This window comes from Bos grunniens, chromosome 6 (genome assembly GCF_055505025.1).
Source record: "Bos grunniens cultivar Pamir isolate PY7600 chromosome 6, Bosgru_T2T1.0, whole genome shotgun sequence".
NCBI lineage: Eukaryota > Metazoa > Chordata > Mammalia > Artiodactyla > Bovidae > Bos > Bos grunniens.
Genome location: NC_141170.1, coordinates 29440090 through 29460152, shown reverse-complemented (window position 1 = coordinate 29460152; position 20063 = coordinate 29440090). Strand labels below are relative to the sequence as shown.

At 34.5% G+C, this 20063-nt stretch overlaps 1 protein-coding gene across 15 annotated transcripts in view; it reads right to left on the bottom strand.

Moving 5' to 3' along the window:
• The window catches only part of ANKRD17 (ankyrin repeat domain 17), a 165763-nt gene that overhangs the window by 40284 nt on the left and 105416 nt on the right, over positions 1-20063 (bottom strand). For 10 of the 15 annotated variants that reach the window (XM_086405414.1, XM_086405421.1, XM_086405430.1 and 7 more), the window contains 8 exons: positions 18684-18832; positions 10503-10614; positions 10228-10373; positions 7311-7453; positions 6687-6900; positions 5486-5661; positions 4275-4437; positions 887-982 (listed from right to left, as the gene is read on the bottom strand). In XM_086405414.1, the coding sequence (XP_086261540.1) occupies positions 887-982; positions 4275-4437; positions 5486-5661; positions 6687-6900; positions 7311-7453; positions 10228-10373; positions 10503-10614; positions 18684-18832 (1199 nt within the window). The remainder of the gene's footprint in view (positions 1-886; positions 983-4274; positions 4438-5485; positions 5662-6686; positions 6901-7310; positions 7454-10227; positions 10374-10502; positions 10615-18683; positions 18833-20063) is intronic. The other 5 variants (XM_086405415.1, XM_086405422.1, XM_086405418.1 and 2 more) reach the window with 1 other exon arrangement.

The following is a 20063-nucleotide window of genomic DNA, read 5'->3' as shown; positions in this document are numbered from 1 at the left end:
TTGTGCTTCTTCCAGTCCAGCATTTCTCATGATGTACTCTGCATAGAAGTTAAATAAGCAGGGTGAGGATATACAGCCTTGACGTACTCCTTTTCCTATTTGGAACCAGTGTGCTGTTCCATGTCCAGTTCTAACTGTTGCTTCCTGACCTGCATATAGGTTTCTCAAGAGGCAGGTCAGGTGGTCTGGTATTCCCGTCTCTTTCAGAATTTTCCACAGTTTATTGTGATCCACACAGTCAAAGGCTTTGGCATGGTCAATAAAGCAGAAATAGATGTTTTTCTGGAACTCTCTTGCTTTTTTGATGATCCAGCGGATGTTGGCAATTTGATCTCTGGTTCTTCTGCCTCTTCTAAAGCGAGCTTGAACATCTGGAAGTTCACGGTTCACGTATTGCTGAAGCCTGGCTTGGAGAATTTTGAGCATTACTTTACTAGCGTGTGAGATGAGTGCAATTGTGTGGTAGTTTGAGCATTCTTTGGCACTGCCTTTCTTTGGGATTGGAATGAAAACATCTTTTCCAGTCCTGTGGCCATTGCTGAGTTTTCCAAATCTGCTGGCATATTGAGTGCAGCACTTTCACAGCATCATCTTTCAGGATCTGAAATAGCTCAAGTGGAATTCCATCACCTCCACTAACTTTGTTCGTAGTGATGCTTTCTAAGGCCTATTTGACTTCATATTCTTCATTAGGTAAGTAAATACTCTGAAGAGTTTCTTAAACAGCATACTTCATTCCCAAATACTACATAAATGAAAATAGTTATATGCCACACATTATTGCTCAAACTAAGGCTTCTTTTCTTAATGTGGAATATACAAATATAAAAAAGCCAAATGGGATCCCAAGTTCGTACAGTGGGGATGAATTTAATCAGTGTATTACCTTATCAGTGATCGTTGCTATGTATCTCATACATTCAGAGTCTGATGGAAACTGATTGACTTCTTTGACTAAGTAGCGCACCACTTTCACATGACCCTAAAAAACAGATATCAGTGTCAGACTGAAAACAAACTCTATCAGAATTCAGTAAATCTAGTCTGTCTGAACAATGATTTCATTGGCATTCGTGCCACAAAATAAAGAGTTAAGTTGGGTATTATTGGCATTTCAAATAAAAAAGTGAAATAGGAAATGGCAACCCACTCCCGTATTCTTGCCTAGAAAATTCCATGGACAGAGGAGCCAGGCAGGCTACAGTCCATGGGGTCGCAAAGGGTCAGACATGACTGAGCGACTGAGCACACAAACAAAAAAAGAGACAGGCTTTGGTTTTAATGAATTAGATAAATCTACACCGTTCACTTTCATTCCAACTCCTGAAAAGATATAGAATAATTTGAGCTAAAATTCTAGTCAGTCAGTCAGTGTTAGTCTAAACCATTCTGAATTTTTAAAAAGATAACCAAAAGTCAGTATGAAGAAATACATGATATGTGTGAAAGAAAAACCTCACCTTCCCCTCCAGCCCCAGCTAACTCATTAGATCTTAGCGTCCTATTTCCATTTTAAGCATCAGAAGAGTAGAAATAACAATTTTGTTCTTTTTTTCAGGTGAAAACTGAACAGATAGTACTGTATTAGGTATTAAAAGAAAATAAGATACACTTGCCTAAAGCTTGAACAATGGTTTTATTATTTACTATTAACAAAATTCTCTATGTTAAAAATCTTTAGACCCTATTCAAGAGACTCTCTACTTTCTCTAATCTATACTATTATTGACAAAACACCTCTAAACAGATGGATAAACATATGTTTATAGTCAGTACATTTCCTCTGTTGCCTTTATTTTTTACCTTCTCATCTACATCTTTTAAAATTACCTGTACCTTTTAACTAAACAGACATTTCTCCGAAGACATACAGATGGCTAATAGACACATGAAAAGATGCTCAGCATTATTCACTATTTCAGAAATGTAAATCAAAACCACAAAGAAGTATCATCTCACGTGGGTCAGAATGGCCACCATCAAAGTCTACAAACAATAAATGCTGGAGAGGGTGTGGAGAAAAAGGAACCCTCTTACACTGTTGGTGGGAATGCAAACTGGTACAGCCACTATGGAGAACAGTGTGGAGATTCCTTAAAAAACTGGAAATAGAACTGCCATATGACCCAGCAATTCCACTGCTGAGTATACACCCCAGGGAAACCAGAAGTGAAAGAGACACATGTACCCCAATGTTCACTGCAGCACTATTTACAATAGCTAAGGCATGGAAGCAACATAGATGTCCATTGGCAGGCAAAGGATAAGGAAGTTGTGGTAATATACGGAATGGAATATTACTCAGCTATAAAAAAGAATGTATTTGAGTCAGGTCTAATGAGGTGGATGAAACTGGACCCTATTATACAGAGTGAAGCAAGTTAGAAAGAGAAACACCAATACAGTATATTAATGCAAATAATGGAATTTAGAAAGATAGTAACGACTACCTTATATGCAAGACAGCAAAAGAGACACAGATGTAAAGAACAAACTTTTAGACTACGTGGGAGAAGGCGAGGGTGGGATGATTTGAGAGAATAGCACTGAAACATGTATATTACCATATGTAAAACAGATGACTAGTTCAAGTTCAATGCATGATGCTGGGCACTCAAAGCCGGTGCTCTAAGACAACACAGAAGGATGGGGTGGGGAGGGAGGTGGGAGAGGGATTCAGGATGAAGGGATACGTGCACCCATGGCTGATTCATGTTGATGTATGGCAAAAACCACCACAATACTGTAAAGTAATTATCCTCCAATTAAAATAAATTAATTAATTTTTAAAAACTACCTGTATCTTTTAATGAATACCTTAAATGGCATTTGCACCTTTGCTTGATGCCTCATTAACACTTCTACAGTATTTAAAAATATTTATATGGGACAATTCAGTTACCTAATTTTGCCTGTGGATCTATGATGATTACATTTTGTACAAAATGCAACACTTGGAATCTGTACAATTGTACACAGTAGGTAATAAGAAAATAAGTAATGAAATGAATAACGAAAGAGTATAAAAGGTAAGTGCCCTGCTTAAGGAGCTAAGTCTATTTGGAAACATGAGATATATGTATGTTATAAGAGATAAGGTATTTCAATGTGAGCTCAAATGGAATGGGAAGAGTTTCTGTAGAAGGGGAGATTTACACTGCACCCAAGAAATGAGTAATTTTAGAAAATTGAGGAAGGACATTGGCATTCCTGAGATGAGAACAAAGGTGATATGAGAGACAGTGACACAAAAAAGCCCAAGTAGAAAAATCACATGAGGGACTCAATGCGAGATGAGTTCAAAGGGCACTAGACTAGTCTCTGAATAACAGCTAAGATTCGGTTTCAGAGGATTACAGAGACTGGCGAGACAGGAAAAGTTTCCTGAAGAGGATACTAACAGAGTGAAATGGTTAGGAAGATAAACTTGATATGCTAGCTTGCTTGAAGAGGGAGCTAGTCACTGAGAATAAGTATGATTAGAGAGGAAAGAAAATTCAGAGTCAGTGGGAAGGTAGCCTGGAACACCCAGGGAAGAGATGGTATAAAGAATAAGAGAAATTAATAAGAGAAAAAAGGAAAAGATGATTTTTTTAAAAAACAATTTTTCAATACAACAAAATAATTTAGAATCTGTATGAGATTTTACCTACTGAATGAGAAAGCTCAAAACTATAATCCCTAGAATAATAAACTGGCTTTCCAAATAACAAATCAGACCTGCATTTAGGAGATCAAATCATTAAATCAAGTAACTTAGATATAGTTCTATGTTATGCACTACAGAAAGTTTTAATTTCACAAAATTTATTTCTACTTCTGAAGGTTTCAAATATTGGCAGCTCAATTTTCATTTTTCTTTTTTTTCTCTAGAAATTAATGTGAATAATTAAAAATAAAATCAATTTAAGTTAAATTTTTCTGTGTGCTAATACAAGAAAACACTCATTCATAAATAAGTAATTAATTACTCTTAGGTGGATTCATATTTTGCAAAAGAGTAAGACTGCAACTAGAATTTGAAAATTCTACATAGTACAATTTTTAAAAGTTTACTTAGCTTTGACATCCAATACTGATACTATTGATAGCTTTTCTGGGATACCTATTATCTAACTTTCAATGTTGCCATCAGAGTGATTATTTGCTTATTATCTTACTGTTTTTACCTTTGCTGTTAGCTCCTAAAATGAGGGTCTTTAGTGATAATTAAATGATGAACTTCCTAGTCTAAGTGAAAAACACCCAAGTGGATGAGAATGAAAGACTTCTACCTTTCTAAATGCTGCCATAAGAGGAGTTATCTTGCGGTTGTCGGCTGCATCCACATCTGCACCTGCTTGCACCAGTAACTGAACCACATCCAGGTGTCCGCCATTTGCTGCCAGCCACAACGGAGTGTTCCCCTTCTTATTACGTACATCGATATGGGCTCCCCTAAATGAATGACACAATATCACTTTCAAATATATGACACAAATGATAATAAAAGTCAACTATTAACTTGTGAAAATATTCTTTAAAGAAAAAAAATTATTTAAAAATACATAGGACTAAAATGTATTTCTCTCAAAATTACATTATAAAGAATTTCCATTCATCAAATTAAAAGCCACTAAATCAAAATTAACCATACATCAATAACTGCTTTTCTTATTTTAAATTAAAAATAATTCATTCTTTGTGCATAATTTTGATTTTAAATCCTGAGAAAATGTAAAAATTTTTTGGAGAAATAAGAAGATACATCCTGTTAATATCATAATATACTAAACAGTATCCTAGAGCACAAACAGTATCCTATGAGGTGATTATATCTTTCAGATTATTCGTATTCATGTATTTATATTATGTGGTTTTGGAAAAGAATGAATCCTAAAATAACATGAAGGTTTAGCACTCAGTGGGCACCATGGTGAATAAGACTCATGGCAAATAACAGTAGTTGATAGTAGCTACTACTAAATACTACTATTAGGGCACCATGCCAATCAAATTTAGCAGACAAGCAACTCTGAAAGACTGGCAGGCAACCTCTAAGTGACTTAAAATAAAAAACATTCTGGACTCTATCTTATATCTTGAACAGTTTCATAACTCACTTAAAAGCCCTAATTACCATAAAGAACATGAAAAATCAATGGTGAAGCCTAGATTATTGCCAGACTTACACGAATTAGGGTGACATCTCTGCAAAACTATGAGGGTGATGGGACTATGGCTGACAACAGCTTATTATAGCACTTAAAAAGTGTATACCCAGACAAAAAAGGAAGTAAAGTATTCCTGGGCTGCACTGAAAATAACAATGCAGCATAGCTCTGTATGGGTGGAAAATAACATAGGTAGGTTTAAAACATTAAAAAAAAAAAAAATACACTGTTAATAGAAGTAATCACATCTGATTTTTAAATAGTACAATCTGCACAGAGAATAGTCATCACTAGTAACCCCGTATCACATGTGGAGTATGGTAACATCATACCTGCCAATAAGAAGCTCACAGAATTTATAATGCCCTTTATCTGCTGCTATGGTTAAAGCTGTATCTCTCGAGGAGGGCACTGGAGGGGCATTAACATCAGCACCTTTATCCAAAAGGACTCGGCCCACCTCTGCATAACCACCAGAGGCAGCTTCCATTAGTGGTGTGAGGCCAGTCTAGGTTTAGTGAAAAATAAAAAACAACACATAAGAGACGAGAAAGTACCAAAATGTTAAAGAATAATAATTTGGGGGAATTATATTATATAGCTGTTACCAAAATTCATATCTCAATTCCAACACTGACACTACTAACCTCTCTCAGTTACAGTGACATCTACTGAAAGCAGATGATTCTGCCTAATGTTAATTTGTGGGGGGAAAAAACGATGAAAGTACTTGGCATATGAAAGTGAAAAGTGTTAGTCACTTAGTCGTGTCCAACTCTTTGTGATGCTATGGACTGTAACCTGCCAGGCTCCTCTGTCCATGGGATTCTCCAGGCAAGAATACTGGAAGGGGTTGCCGTTTCCTCCTCCAGAGGATCTTCACGACCCAGGAACTGAACCTGGTCTCCTGCATTGCAGGTAGATTCTTTAACACTGAGCCACCAGGGAAGCTCTGTTCCTCTCTTCTCTTTAATGATAGTATATAGTTTTTAGCTGACAACCCTAATGTCATTATTACCTACAAAAATCTATTGCTGGGACTTCCCTGGTGGCCCAGTGCTTAAGAATCCACCTTCTAATGCAGGGGACATGGGTTCGATCCTTGATCAGGGAACTAAGATTCCATATGCTGCAGGACAACTAAGCCCATGGACCACAACTAGAGAGAAGCCCATGTGTAGCAGTGAAGAGCCCACATGTGTAATGGAGGGATCTGCATGCCCACAAAGAGTATTCCACGTGCCACAGATACACCTTTCACAGCCATAAACAAATAAATTTTAAAAAATAAAGAAAAAGAAAGCAATGTCTCTCTCAAAGATTAAAAAAAAAGAAGTTGCTAAGGTATTTTAAAGAGGTGATGCTTAACCGAGTCATATAGAATGGCTTCTGTTTAAATGTATAAATATATATGTAAGAGATGACTACAAAGAGATTACTACAAAGTACTAGAATTATAATAAGCATATTGCCAATGTATACCTTAAATGTCAAAGAAATAAATCCATAGGCTAATCTCAGACCTCTTCTTACCTTAGCTCTGTGTTCCACATTTGCTTTTCTATCAAGCAGAAGACTAACCACTTCAGTTCTTCCTTGGAAGCAGGCTAAGGTAAGGGCAGTATTCCGATTGGTTTCTATTTGAGCATTAATGTCAGAGCCCATGTCTAACAGGAGCTTAACGGCAGCTGTGTGCCCATTCATAGCTGCTAACATCAGAGGAGAAATGCCCAATTTGCTACCAGTTCTGGGGGTGGAAGTATGGGAAGAACAGAAGGAAAAATATACATTTTTAAATGTCCTGGAAAAATTGGATGATAATACAGAATTCTATCTCATGATTGAAGATTAAGATTCTTTATTCTGTAGACTTATTTAAGAACACACTTCAAATCTTTTACTACCCAGAACCAGAATACTTTCTGTACAATAACTTGGACTAAAATCAAATTAACTCATTATTAAAGTGAAGTTACTGAATTCCGTAAGAAATACAGCAATTGATAATTTTTTCAAGTTGTATGTCAATAATTTTAAATTTGAATTCTAAATCTGTAATGTAGGCATTTCCTAAGTATGGCATTAAAGATGTGTTGTTCTACAAATATCTTTAACATTACGCTCTTAAGGGACTTGGAGAGAGAGACTAAAACTTACCTAGAATTAATCTCAGCTCCTGCATTTAGTAATATTTTGATAATATTCACATAGCCACCAGAAGCAGCCAGGCTTAGAGGTGTGTAATCAGAAACATTCCTGTGCTCTTTATTTGCCCCTCGAGCTAACAACAGCTCCACCACCTGGGAAAAGAAAAGGGAAAAAATGGCTTTCTTCTTATGGCGAGACAATTTGCAAGGTGTATATTTATGATTTCTCTTTTTTTCTGGTATATTGTCTATAATAAAAGAAAGGGAAAGTCCTTTCATCCTTTGCACAAAATCAGTCTCAAATGAAAAGCAAAAGGTCTTAGAAGTCAACAAAGGGATAAGTAAAATCCATTTTGCAATCTGTTGAAATGACAGTATTTTCATTGAAAGATTTATACTTCACGCGTTATATAGATTTTTTCATTTGTACATGTAAATGTCCTTAAAAACTAAATGTAAAAAACAATTTTGGAGTAAAGCTAATACTTATTTTTCCCCAAAATTTTACTAAAAAATTTTCAAGCACATGGAAAAATTGAAAAAAATTACATACATTCATCATGTAGATTCTACTATTAATATTCTATTATGCTTACTTTTCTATCACAGTTACTTGTCTGTTCATCATTGATGCATTTTGTTTCTAAGTAAGGTGTAGACACCTACAATTTCCCTTAAATACATCAGCAAGTGTACAATTAACTAACCTCTTATTTTTTTTCAGGTTTTTTTTTTTTAGGTGAAATCTGTAACTTTAAATAAATGCACAAAACTTAAACTGTATATTCACCAAGTATTGACAAATGGATAAAACTAATTTAAATCTGCTTTTTCCACTTTATTATTTTTTTAATTGAGGGATAACTGCTATACAGAATTTTGTATATGTTTTCTGTCAAACATCAGTAAGAATCAGCCATAGGTATATCCATGTCCCTTCCCTCCTGAATCTCTCTCCCATTTGTTATTTATTCATGTTCCTTCCCAGTCAATTCTACCCACAGGCTAGTTTCATTTACCATAGATCTTCATATAAATGAATCACACAGTGTTTGAGAGTAATTTGTATGTATTGTGCAGCATTCCATTAAATGAATACACTAGTTTATCTATTCTATTGATGAACATCACTACTGTTTCTAGTTTTGGCAATTTGGCAAAATTTAGTACTGTCAATCTTTAATTTAGCCATTCTAGTAGATGTGATATCTCACTGGGTCTTAATTTACATTCCCCGATAGCTGAGAATATTAGCATTTACTTAAGTGTCATTCAGGGGTCTTTTAGTCTATTATACCATTTTTTTGTCTTTTTAAGTTCACATTCTTAACCACTTTCTTTTTTAAATTTTATTTTTTTATTGAAGCATATTTGATTTACTGTGTGTTAGTTTCAGGTGTATAGCAAAATAATTCAGTTGTATATACATATATATACTGAACACGTATGTATTCAGTTATATACATATATAATTTTTTCCTTTTCAAATTCTTTTCCCTTATAGGTTATTCTAAAATTTTGAGTATAGTTCCCTGTGCTATATAGTAGGTCCTTGTTGGTCATCTATTCCATATATAGTAGTGAGGATATGTTAATCCCTAACTCCTGTTTTATTCATCAGCTACTCCTTTCCCCTTTGGTAGCTGTAAGCTTGTTTTCCGTGTTTGTGAGTCTATTTCTGCTTTGTATATAAGTTCATTAGTATCATTTTTTTTTAATTTCACATGTAAGCAATATCATACAATTTTTGTCTTTTTCTGAAGCTGTGACTTTCTATCAGATTTTTCCTTTAGTCAGTAAGCCTAAGTGGCTTATGTAATAAGATTATAAATCAAGTTCCCAAATTGGCATTAGGTTATTTTATCTTACAAGGAGTCCCTTAAGCAATAAAGTGTGTGTGTGTTTGTGTGCGTGCGCTTAGTCTCTCAGTCCATAAGGTTGCAAAGAGTCATTCATGACTGAGTGACTGAGCACACACACACACAGATCAAGTATTTCCAATGAAGTTTAAATTGAGATATATAGATTTGCTGGGAAGCTCTTCAAATCACACAGTGATCAAAAATTTCAGTTAAGTCAAAATTTTATTCATTATATTCCAAAAACAGAACATTTACAATTCTGACTGGTAGAATCACCTCCACTGTGGAATACATAAAATAATGAGAATGGTGAAATAGAAAAAGAGAATGACCTAGAGTGCTTCCTAAATATAAGACTCAACAACTCCCTATTGAGAAGTTATCAATCCAAAGAGACAGCACAACTGGTGAATATAACTGGATTTAAAAAATGGATTTAAAATGGGGTTATCCAACTGATTATTAAATGTCCAAAGAAGACACACAAGTGAGTAAGTTATAAGTTCTTGAGTCCACACCTAAGTACACCAGCTGTTCTAGCTAAAAAAAGCTAAAAGATTATATAATATTACCCAAGAACCAACCTTTAGAGTTAAGAAGGGTTGGGAACAATTAAAAGATAAAATTACTCAAAACAACTAAAAATTGAACACTCTTAATTCCCTACTAATCTTATATGTAGACAGCAACAGAGGCTGAGCTTAAGTACTTTTCATACTAAATACTCTGGGAGAGGAAAAGATGAATGAATACAGGCCCTGTTTATGGGAAGCTTGCTGACTTGATTTGGGATGTCTTAATCATTCTATTAGTCTGAATGCAGGATAGAGGGATTTCCACGGCAGTCAGTACTTATAGATGAATAGGATAATAAACAGTGTATGCTTTTTTTGGCAAGACAGCTTATGCTAACATTAATTCTTATCCTTTTGCTAAAAAGCTAATAGATTCATTACTGTGATAAATCTTAATGTCTGTCCACTGTTCCTACAAAATCATATAAATTAAACCATATATTTGTTAAATGGAGGGAGGAAAAGAAATTATACTTGGGAACAACAATACCTCCTGTCTTCCCCCAGAACAAGCCAAAGATAGTGGTGTATCCTTGGTTCTTTCTGACTGGGCTTCAATGTCTGCACCGTTGTCCAGCAATATTTCAACAACACCAACATGACCAGCTGTAGCAGCCAATATGAGTGGAGTAAAACCTGAAGTAAAATAAAGATCTTAGCTAAGCAAAGGAACAGTGCTATTTTCTATTCTATCTAAGCATCAATATAGGACTACAAGTAGTAGATACAAATTTAGAAAAAAGTTAATGAACTTTTCTTATCTACCTTTCTTGTCTCGGTGCTCAATACTAGCTCCTCTTTCTAGCAGAGTTTGTACCAGTTCCTCGTGACCACCAGCACAGGCAAGCGTTAGCGCTGTGTCATGATTACTCTCAGTCTGTAAAAAATTAATTGTTGATTAGTTCATTAGACAGTTAAAAATGTTAGCATCAATTGCATAATATGTACATATACCAAATACACACCCACACATATACCACTCTACTGTATCAAATAATTGGATATTAAATCTTTTTCTCCCCATTAGCAGTTAACTTGTGAATTTTTTTTAATAAAGACTAATATTTGAACTTTATGGGCAATTCTTAAAGCAAGCAAGAAAAAAAGTATGATTTTCCAACCACATGCTATTTTCAGCTACATGTTTTAAGAAATACTACTGCGGACTCACTTTCTCTTCTACACATAAATGGAGTAGCACAGACAAGATTTATTTTCCCATTCCAAACAAAAAAGGAAGGTTATGTGAAATGACAGGCAATACATAACACTGATCACTGCAGACAGAAATGATACTGTATTGCCCAGAGAGTTTCCAGGCTAAAGTGAAGGGAAAGGATACCCAAAAAGAGTCCAGCAGTCTCCCTGGAATTGAAAAAGAGTTTGGAGAAGTGAAGGGGGCTAGAATTCATGGGGCAGACTACTGGGGAGGAAGGTGCTACATTCAGACAGTTCTCCAGAGATCCACAGAGGGCTCCCCTAGAATCTTCAGCTGAGCTCTGATCAGCACATGTGCATAAGGAAAATTATTGGAGGCCAGGGAAAGACCACTAGAAGGGGCTGAACAACACCAAGAGGTTAAACAGGACTGGGAATGGTTTGATTCCCACAGCAGAGCAGAAAGGCCCTCAAAACACACAGAATATTGAAAAGAATCCTCAGCTATTGGGCCAAATTAGCTACTGTGGACTCAACTAAGAAAGCTGAAAAACAAGTCTTGAAATGAAAACACTATTTTCAAGCAACTGGATTCAAGGAACAAAGCCCATAAAAAGTCAAAGGAACAAAAAATATACATAAGATACAGAGTACTTTGAAACACAAAGACCTATAAATTAAGACATGATGACACTGTTAATATATAGTTTACTTCTGACTTCTACCAATGGATAGGGACAAACACTGGATTTACCAGTGGTCATACTCTATCATGGTTTAAATACTTATTTAGTGAATTAAGTCCTCACGTTTTTATTACTCTAAGCCGGTGCTATACAAAAAAGTTAACTACTAGCCATATGTGGCTATTAGTATTTGAAATATGGCTACAGTGACTGAGGAACTGAATTCTAAATTTTATTTAATTTTAACTTAAAAACTGATAATTCGGTTATTAGAAACCTTTTCTGTATGTCTGGGGGAAATTAAATAATGATACCTACTTTTTCAGTCATTTAATCAAATCTAAACGCAAATCAAGTATTTCCAATGAAGTTATATTGAGATATATATTTAGAAATAGAGTGGCAAGCCATCTGGATTTGCCCAGTATGGAGGCGGTTTCTGGGATGAGAGGCTTTTGGTGCTAAAGTCAGGAAAGTTTATGACTTATGATTTGACCATTCTAACCTGTAAGTATAACATGCACACTAAATTTTAAAGACTTTAGTATGAAGTAAAAATGTAAAATACGTCAATAACTTTTTAGTATTGATTGTATGTTTAAATAATATTATGGATATATTATGTGAAATATAGCCTTATAATTAATTCCTATTTCTTTTTGCTTTTTTAAAATGTGGCTACCAGAAAATGTACAATTATGTATCTATCACCCTCATGGGACTATCTTTTCCTGGAAGGTAATGAATATGTCTTATTTATGCTTGCATTCTCTACCTTAGTGATGTATTGCCTAGGAAACAACAGATGAGAATTAAGTTGAACAAATGACAGTAGCTATAAGGGTAATAGAATCAAAGACTATCGCTAATTAAAATAAGACTACATATATGATATATATATATTATGTCATATAATAAATGCAAAAAGGACAGGCATAATCTCCCACAAGTTCAGTAACTCTAAAAACCAAGCTCCATTATAAAAAACTGAGTAACAAGACACAGAAGGAAAAAATAGAATCAAGAAATAAGAAAAAGCCTACTAGTCAGGGATGAAGAGGGTGACTGCAAAAGCTGCTCTGCAGAAAAGGCTGCAGAGAGCAGAGCTACTGACTGCAGAGATCAGGGATAGACTGGCCCCAAGGGAGAGATGCACCAACTACAACAATGGAGGACATGAATACTTAAATGAGTGACAGCTCTGATTGTGTTATAGTATTTGATCTTCATTTCAGGTCTATAAGGAAGGAATTATTGTGTCTGACTTTAGAGAAATGGAGACAAATGTCAGAGAAATAACCTAATGGTCACACATGCTAATGAGTGATAAAGATTGGTGTAAGAAAACCAAGAGGATCTTGGGTAACAAAATGCTGCTTACCCTATAACATCACAGCGCAGCCCTAAGGCACAGCCAACTGAGGGAAGCGTAATATTAAGTCTAACTGTATTATGCACTCTCTATGTTAGTGTACAGACTATCAGTAGAAGAGCCATCTTTATGACGAAGAGTCAACTTTACCAAGTTTATTAAGTTTTCTAAAAGTTTTCTGAGGGTTAAAGAGTAATTTAGGAAACCGGTGTCACTCTTAACAGAGAATGAAGAGACAAAGTTTCGAAAAAGTAAGCATGAAAAATTTTAGAGAATCAGTAAAATTGGGTTTTTTTCCACATTATAAAATATCAATTCAGTTGACATTTATTAAGCATCTTTTAGTCAAAGTACTCTGTAAGGAACTCCAGGGCTGACAAAGGTAAAAGAGTCTCTGCTTACTAGAAGTTTACAGGTACTGTACAAAGGAAATTTAGGTTCAAACTAAGAGAGAAATGTGAATAATTTAAGAGTTGGAGGAAAAAATATTTAAAGTTGAGGAGGGTGGTTGGTTAGTCAAATTCCTTGGGGAACTTAAAAGTAGGTCACTTCACTGTATTTCTGCATTAAGGGGAAATTAAAGCAGCTAATACTTTACAACAACCTATTAGAACAATAAAGAACAAACTTAAAGGTCCTGAAATGAAACTTTCACCCTCTCAAATACATACCTATGCATTCCCAAAACAGTAAGAAATATCCTGATTTGCAATACATCAAGAAACAATTTAACTAAAGTAGGAATTTGGGTTAAAATTAACTACTGACAAGATATATATATTTTTTAAAAAAGCGCTTTTGAATATTTTTAATCTAGGAAATGAAACACAGATGATGATTTTCTAGAAGGTAAAGTAACACTGAATTTACATTATACTGGTTATTAAGTCACATTCTTGGTCATATATTGAGAGAAATCTGGAAAAAAGAGCTTTGTTAAGAGCTTTCCAGGTTTATATTCTAAAGAAAATTTTCATTTAGCTCACAATATCATGAAATATACCATTCTGTATCATACTATGTTGTTATCATGATTCAGGTTTATAAGTTACCAGGAATGATTACTCAATTTTATAAGAGGAAAAAAAAACCAAGGAAGAATCATAAGACAAATGCAATATTAAAGGAAAAGGCAACTTTTAATGAGTTGGAATATAATTGAAAAAATATATCTGAACTATAAAAAAAGAAATTTATTAAAGTACTTTGAAAACTGTTAGAATTTAAAGAGACGAACACTCGTAGACCTCCACAATCCCAAACATCTCATTCTCTAACCATATCAGGGGTCATATATAAGATCAAAAAGGATAGCACTTTAGGGCATTCAATAAATGAGACAAATCAGTAAGATAGTAACAACCCACTTAAAACATTTCATATAAACAAGTAGAAAATAGGTGCATTTTAAGGTAGAATGCTTTAATGGCAGAGTATTACATATTACTATCAATTCATTTTATTCTGGTCTCCTTAATTTATTTCATTAAATCATGATGAAACTATTTTCCAAGTTGCAAAGACAGGAAAAAGAGAGAAGTACCAAATGATATTTATACCACTAAAGGTAAAACATAGTTTTACAATTTCAGTCTTGATATGTATTTACCTTCTTTAAAAGATAACAGATATATGCTAATTATTAAAAACAGAAGAGAAGTCATCAAAATTACTTAGAAAGCTTTTACTTTTTCTGTTTTTGAGATGTACTGCAATAAGATACTCCAAGTTTAAGGAAAGCCTTTAGAAATTTGAGGAAAAAAGTGTCAAGTAGTTTAGAACTGGAACACAAGTTCAGTTCATGCCAGAACACAGGTTTTAGAACTCATGAACAGAACAACTAATTCTTTCTCACTTTTAGTGTCTAGCGACGGAGGAGCCTGGTAGGCTGCAGTCCATGGGGTCGCTAAGAGTCCTACATGACTAAGCGACTTCACTTTCACTTTTCACTTTCATGCACTGGAGAGGGAAATGGCAACCCACTTCAGTGTTCTTGCCTGGAGAATCCCAGGGACAGGGGAGCCTGATGGGCTGCCGTCTATGGGGTCGCACAGAGTCGGACACGACTGAAGTGACTTAGCAGCAGCAGCAGCAGAGTTAATTAAGGAGAAGACAATGGCACCCCACTCCATTACTCTTGTCTGGAAAATCCCATGGACGGAGGAGCCTGGTGGGCTGCAGTCCATGGGGTCGCTGAGGGTCGGACACGACTGAGCGACTTCACTTTCACTTTTCACTTTCACGCCTTGGAGAAGGAAATGGCAACCCACTCCAGTGTTCTTGCCTGGAGAATCCCAGGATGGGGGAACCTGGTGGGCTGCTGTCTATGGGGCAACACAGAGTCGGACACAACTGAAGCGACTTAGCAGCAGCGGCAGCACAGTTAATTAAAATTTAATACAATAATATATAGAAAATATTTAATTAATTCAAGGGATTCAACTCTGACAACCAGATTTACTGTTTCATATAAAACCATAGCTCTTAAAAATCTCTACATGATTCCTATCTACATGTTTCTATATCTAGAGTATCCAGGTATAAGTTTTATTATATCACTTAAGCAAAATAAAAATAGAGAGCAGAGCTATGTTATCAGAATATATAGTAAAACAGTCCCAAATAATCACTTCAAACTATCATTTATTGATGTTTGCTAAAATAAATTCTGGTACCAGCATAGCGTGCGGTATTAGTAATCTTAAAAGTCTGGAAAATATCCAAACAATTCAATACAAACAACACCAAGGGTGATTTCTAGTTATAGAACATAAGATTTGAGGACTCTTATAAAAAATGCAAACTTGTTATCTTTAGCACTCTTTAAGGGTCAGAAATTAAGCGGAACAACTAAGCCTGTGTGCCTATAGAAAATGCTCTGCAACAAGCGAAGCTACCACAATGAGAAGCCCACACACTGCAAGGAAGAGTAGTCCCCAATCACTCCAACTAGAGAAAGACTGAGTACAGCAATGAAGACCAAGCATAACAAAATAAATAAATGAATAAATGAAATCAAATATTAGTTCCCAACTATAATGATCAACTAAACAACCATTTTCCAAGAATCATTAGCATTTCGAAAGGAGGTGTGTGTGTGTGTGTGTGTGTGTGTGTTAGTCACTCAGTCATGTACAACTCTTTGTGACAGGCTCCTCTGTCCATGGAATTCTCCAGGCAAGAATACTGGAGTGGGCTGCGATTCCTTTCTCCAGGGCATCTTCCTGACCCATGGATGGAACCCAGGTTTCCTACATTGCAGGCAGAATCTTTAATGTCTGAGCCATCAGGGAAGCCCCAAAACGAGACGTACTGAAGCATTAAAAATTAAACTTCTGTTCTTCCTTAAAATTTGTGATAAATATGTGGTACATCTAGGAAATATGCTAAAACAATGCAAAGATTAAACACACATGACATCTTGTTATCTAGCCAGATTCATTTTTTAGATTCTAGACCCAAAGTGTTCAGTCATTTGAAAGCTGGCTGCACTAAAAATTGGCTTTTAGGTAAGACCTCTCTCCTCACCTATAAAATGGGAATAGTAACAGTACCTACTTCATGGTACTGTTATAAAGATTAAGTTAAAGAAAAAGAAGTAAGTATCTGTAAAGTGTTAAGAACAAAAAGTTTAAGTTTTGTTAAATAAACACATGAAGGATTCAATTAGAGAACTTTTAATCTTTCATAATAGAAGAATCTTGGTACTAACTTTTTCATCATATCACCTGTCTATAATAGCACAGTACTGTCACATATAAATCAAAATATGCATTATGTAAAATCTCATGGCATTTGTATTTGAGAATCTAATAAGAACTTCAGATGGATTAAGCACCAAAGAATCTTATATATACCACTTTAAGTAACTTCTTGGTATCATAAAAACTAGTAAATTTAAAAAAGCAACACTGAAAGTTAAAGAAAAAGTGGTAAGCAATTATTTCTGAATATTAATTCTGTACTATGTATTCTAAAACATGTGATGCAAGAAATTTCTAATTCCTAACTATTCAATTATGGTAAACTTCAAGAAAAGTATTGTGACTCAAATTAGCCTAACCCATCTGAAAAACCTCATGTAAAGAAGCAGATTTTTAAGGAGCCATAGTCAAATTTTTTTTAATAAAAATGTGTACTACATTTAAAATGTATATTGTATTTTAAATTTTAATATTTTAAAAGTATTTTTATGCAGCTTCTTAGAAATTAATTTATGCTGGCTAAGTGGTAAAGTTAGATATTTCATTGTAATAATCTCAAATTCAATAAATTCATGATCATACTTAATGGAACCTTTTCTGGGGCTGTTTTATTTTAAAGCATTAAAAAAGAAATCCTTTTATATTTTGGTGAAGTTTCATTTTTACTTATGGACCAATTTTTGATCCCATAAAAACTAGAAAAAATACTTCTGGTTAAAACATTAATAGATTCAGAGCAAAACAGATTGGAGAAAATAATGCAAATTCAATAAAAAGTTCAATCCAATTCTATAATACAATCCTTAAGAAATGTAAACCACTGTGGTTCATCAAATCAATGTCTTTCTTTTTTTAATGAAAAATGAGGCTTATAGTATGGTATCTGGAAGAGTACCTTTGAAGTTAAACAAACCTAAGTTTGACTACCAGCCCCACCACTTCTTAGTTAAATGAAGTGATTGTAAGCCCAATTCTTAATGTCTCTTTTAGCCTTGATTTTTTCATCTGGAAAATGGGGTTTTAGGAGTAGCTACTCATATGCGTAGTCTGAAGATTAAATAAGGTTATTTCTTAAAAATAGCCCCTGACAATTTTAAGTGCTCAAAACAAAACAAAGTTAGCTCTTATAATAAGAAAAGCAAGTAAGAACAAATTAAATTCCTTTTCCACAGTATTACCAAGAAACATTTTAATGAAAAGGAGGCTTTATTTTCAATAGCTTAATAGTACAGCCCCTTAATGGTGCAATGTTACACACACACACTTTCTCTCTCCCTGTCTCCTTCCCTAAAACTGATAATTATAAAGAACTGATCATTTATAAAACAAGTTTTATAATGTACACCACCACTCTCATACTAGTCTCTCTATCAGGTATTAATCAAAACACAAAACTAAATAAACTGCAAACATTTCTCAGTCCTAAAGAAAGCCACATACCCTTACCTCCTTCAGCAGTCTTGTAAGCTAGGCCTCTTGGCATTACTTCAGGAAGAAATACAAGCTATCCTTTCTTCCCAACCTCACTTTGCTCTGAGGTTTCATGGTAAGTGAATGTTTTAAAATAACTTTTTTTTTTTAAAGAACTTAACAGGTGTTATATACAGACACACAGACTTATTACATACTTCTGTCAGTAAGATCAGAATTTTCAAAGACAATATAAATGCAACTGAGTATATACATGATATTAGATGGAATCCAGTATGAATTTTAAAATACAGCTTCTAATTAAAGTTTAGATAAAATACACAAATCTTAAGTTTTGTCTCTTGACATCCTGTTCTAAAGTTTAAGAAAAAAAGATTACTTGATGACTGTGGAAACCAAATATTCACAGTAATTATCAGTAATAATCTGTGCTTGGAATTTTATTGCTTTAAATGTGGATTTTGTAATTTACATTTGTGGCTCAAGTCTTTGCCCAGAGACAAAGCAAAAGCAGTCTAGGATGATTTAAATCACTGATGAAAGTTTCACAATGATATAATGCAGTTAGAGCTGTCACTCCTGAGTGTGGACTTACCTGCGCGTCAATGTCAATGGCAGGGTAGATAGGAAGCATGGCTGAAGGAGAGATGATAGGGCTTGGAGTTGGAGTCTGAGGTTGGGAAATGGAAGCAGCGATACTGTGGGTAGGAGTGTTTGACATTGCAGATGCTCTTCCACTGACTGCTGTTGGACAAAATAACTGCACTTAATAAGGATGAAACACTGTTAGGTAACAGCAAGAAATAATTATTAGAAAATAGTTAAAGATATTTAAAAACAAAATATCTACAGAGAGACTGCCAGAGCACTAATAACTCATTTTCCTGGTTATTTCTGACATTGGACATAGAGCAAAATTTAAATATATATTGAAAGTAACCCATTTGCTAAACAATAATCCATGTGGAAAACAAATTCCCCTCTTATGGTATGTAATCATAAAATTTTAGTTCAAAATAACCCTGAAAACAAAAATATTTTTATGAATTAAAAGTAATACATGCAAACGGTTATCCATATGTCTTCTTAATCAGAAAAGGAATAAAAGTTAAAATAGTCAAGTTCAGAAGGAGAAAATATGACTTTTACCTGCCAATTTCACACCTCACAGTCTAGAACTAATGAAAGTAATATCACTGGGGATATTCACTATGGACTATTTAAAATACTTCCTATTCATTTATTAGCTATAGACAGGGGGTGGCCCTCAGTATGACAGTATGTATATATATAAATTTGATCCTCACACAGAAACAGTTTCTCATGTACAGAAATTATTCTGAAGGAGGTACAATGCCCAATCAATCAAGCAATCACACTGGACTTAGAAGGATGAAATTAAAGATTAGGGTAGAAATAAATGCATGCACGCAACCATCCTTCAAATGTAGATTATTGTTAGTTCTTATAAGTGTAATTTTGCCATGATATTATTTTCACCAAAATAAGCAAATTAAGAAGGGGCTAATTAGGTCAGTACTTGAGCTGGGAGAATTTCAAGGTGGTAGCAGTTGAGGGTACTTTACTCCCTCATCAACTGACTTTTGGAGTTGACATGTGAATATCAATCCTTTCCCCCCTTATTGAAAATGCTAATCTTGAATGATCAACAGTAGTATGGATGTAAGTTACCAACGTAGTTATCAACTACATCAGACAGAAAATAATCATGATTCACAACTGGATCTGAAACCAGCAAGAGGTTATTTATGATACTACCAAGAACAAAACTGAAATTGACCTTATTATAACAATTATAAACATGATTGTCAATTAAAAAAATCTATTTTACATGAAATCCTCAGTTCAGGCACAAACATACACTATACATTATAGCAACACACATTCTATAATTATACATTTTTAAGTCCACTTAAAAGCCAAAACAAAAACAGAGGAGGAAACAAAACAAACA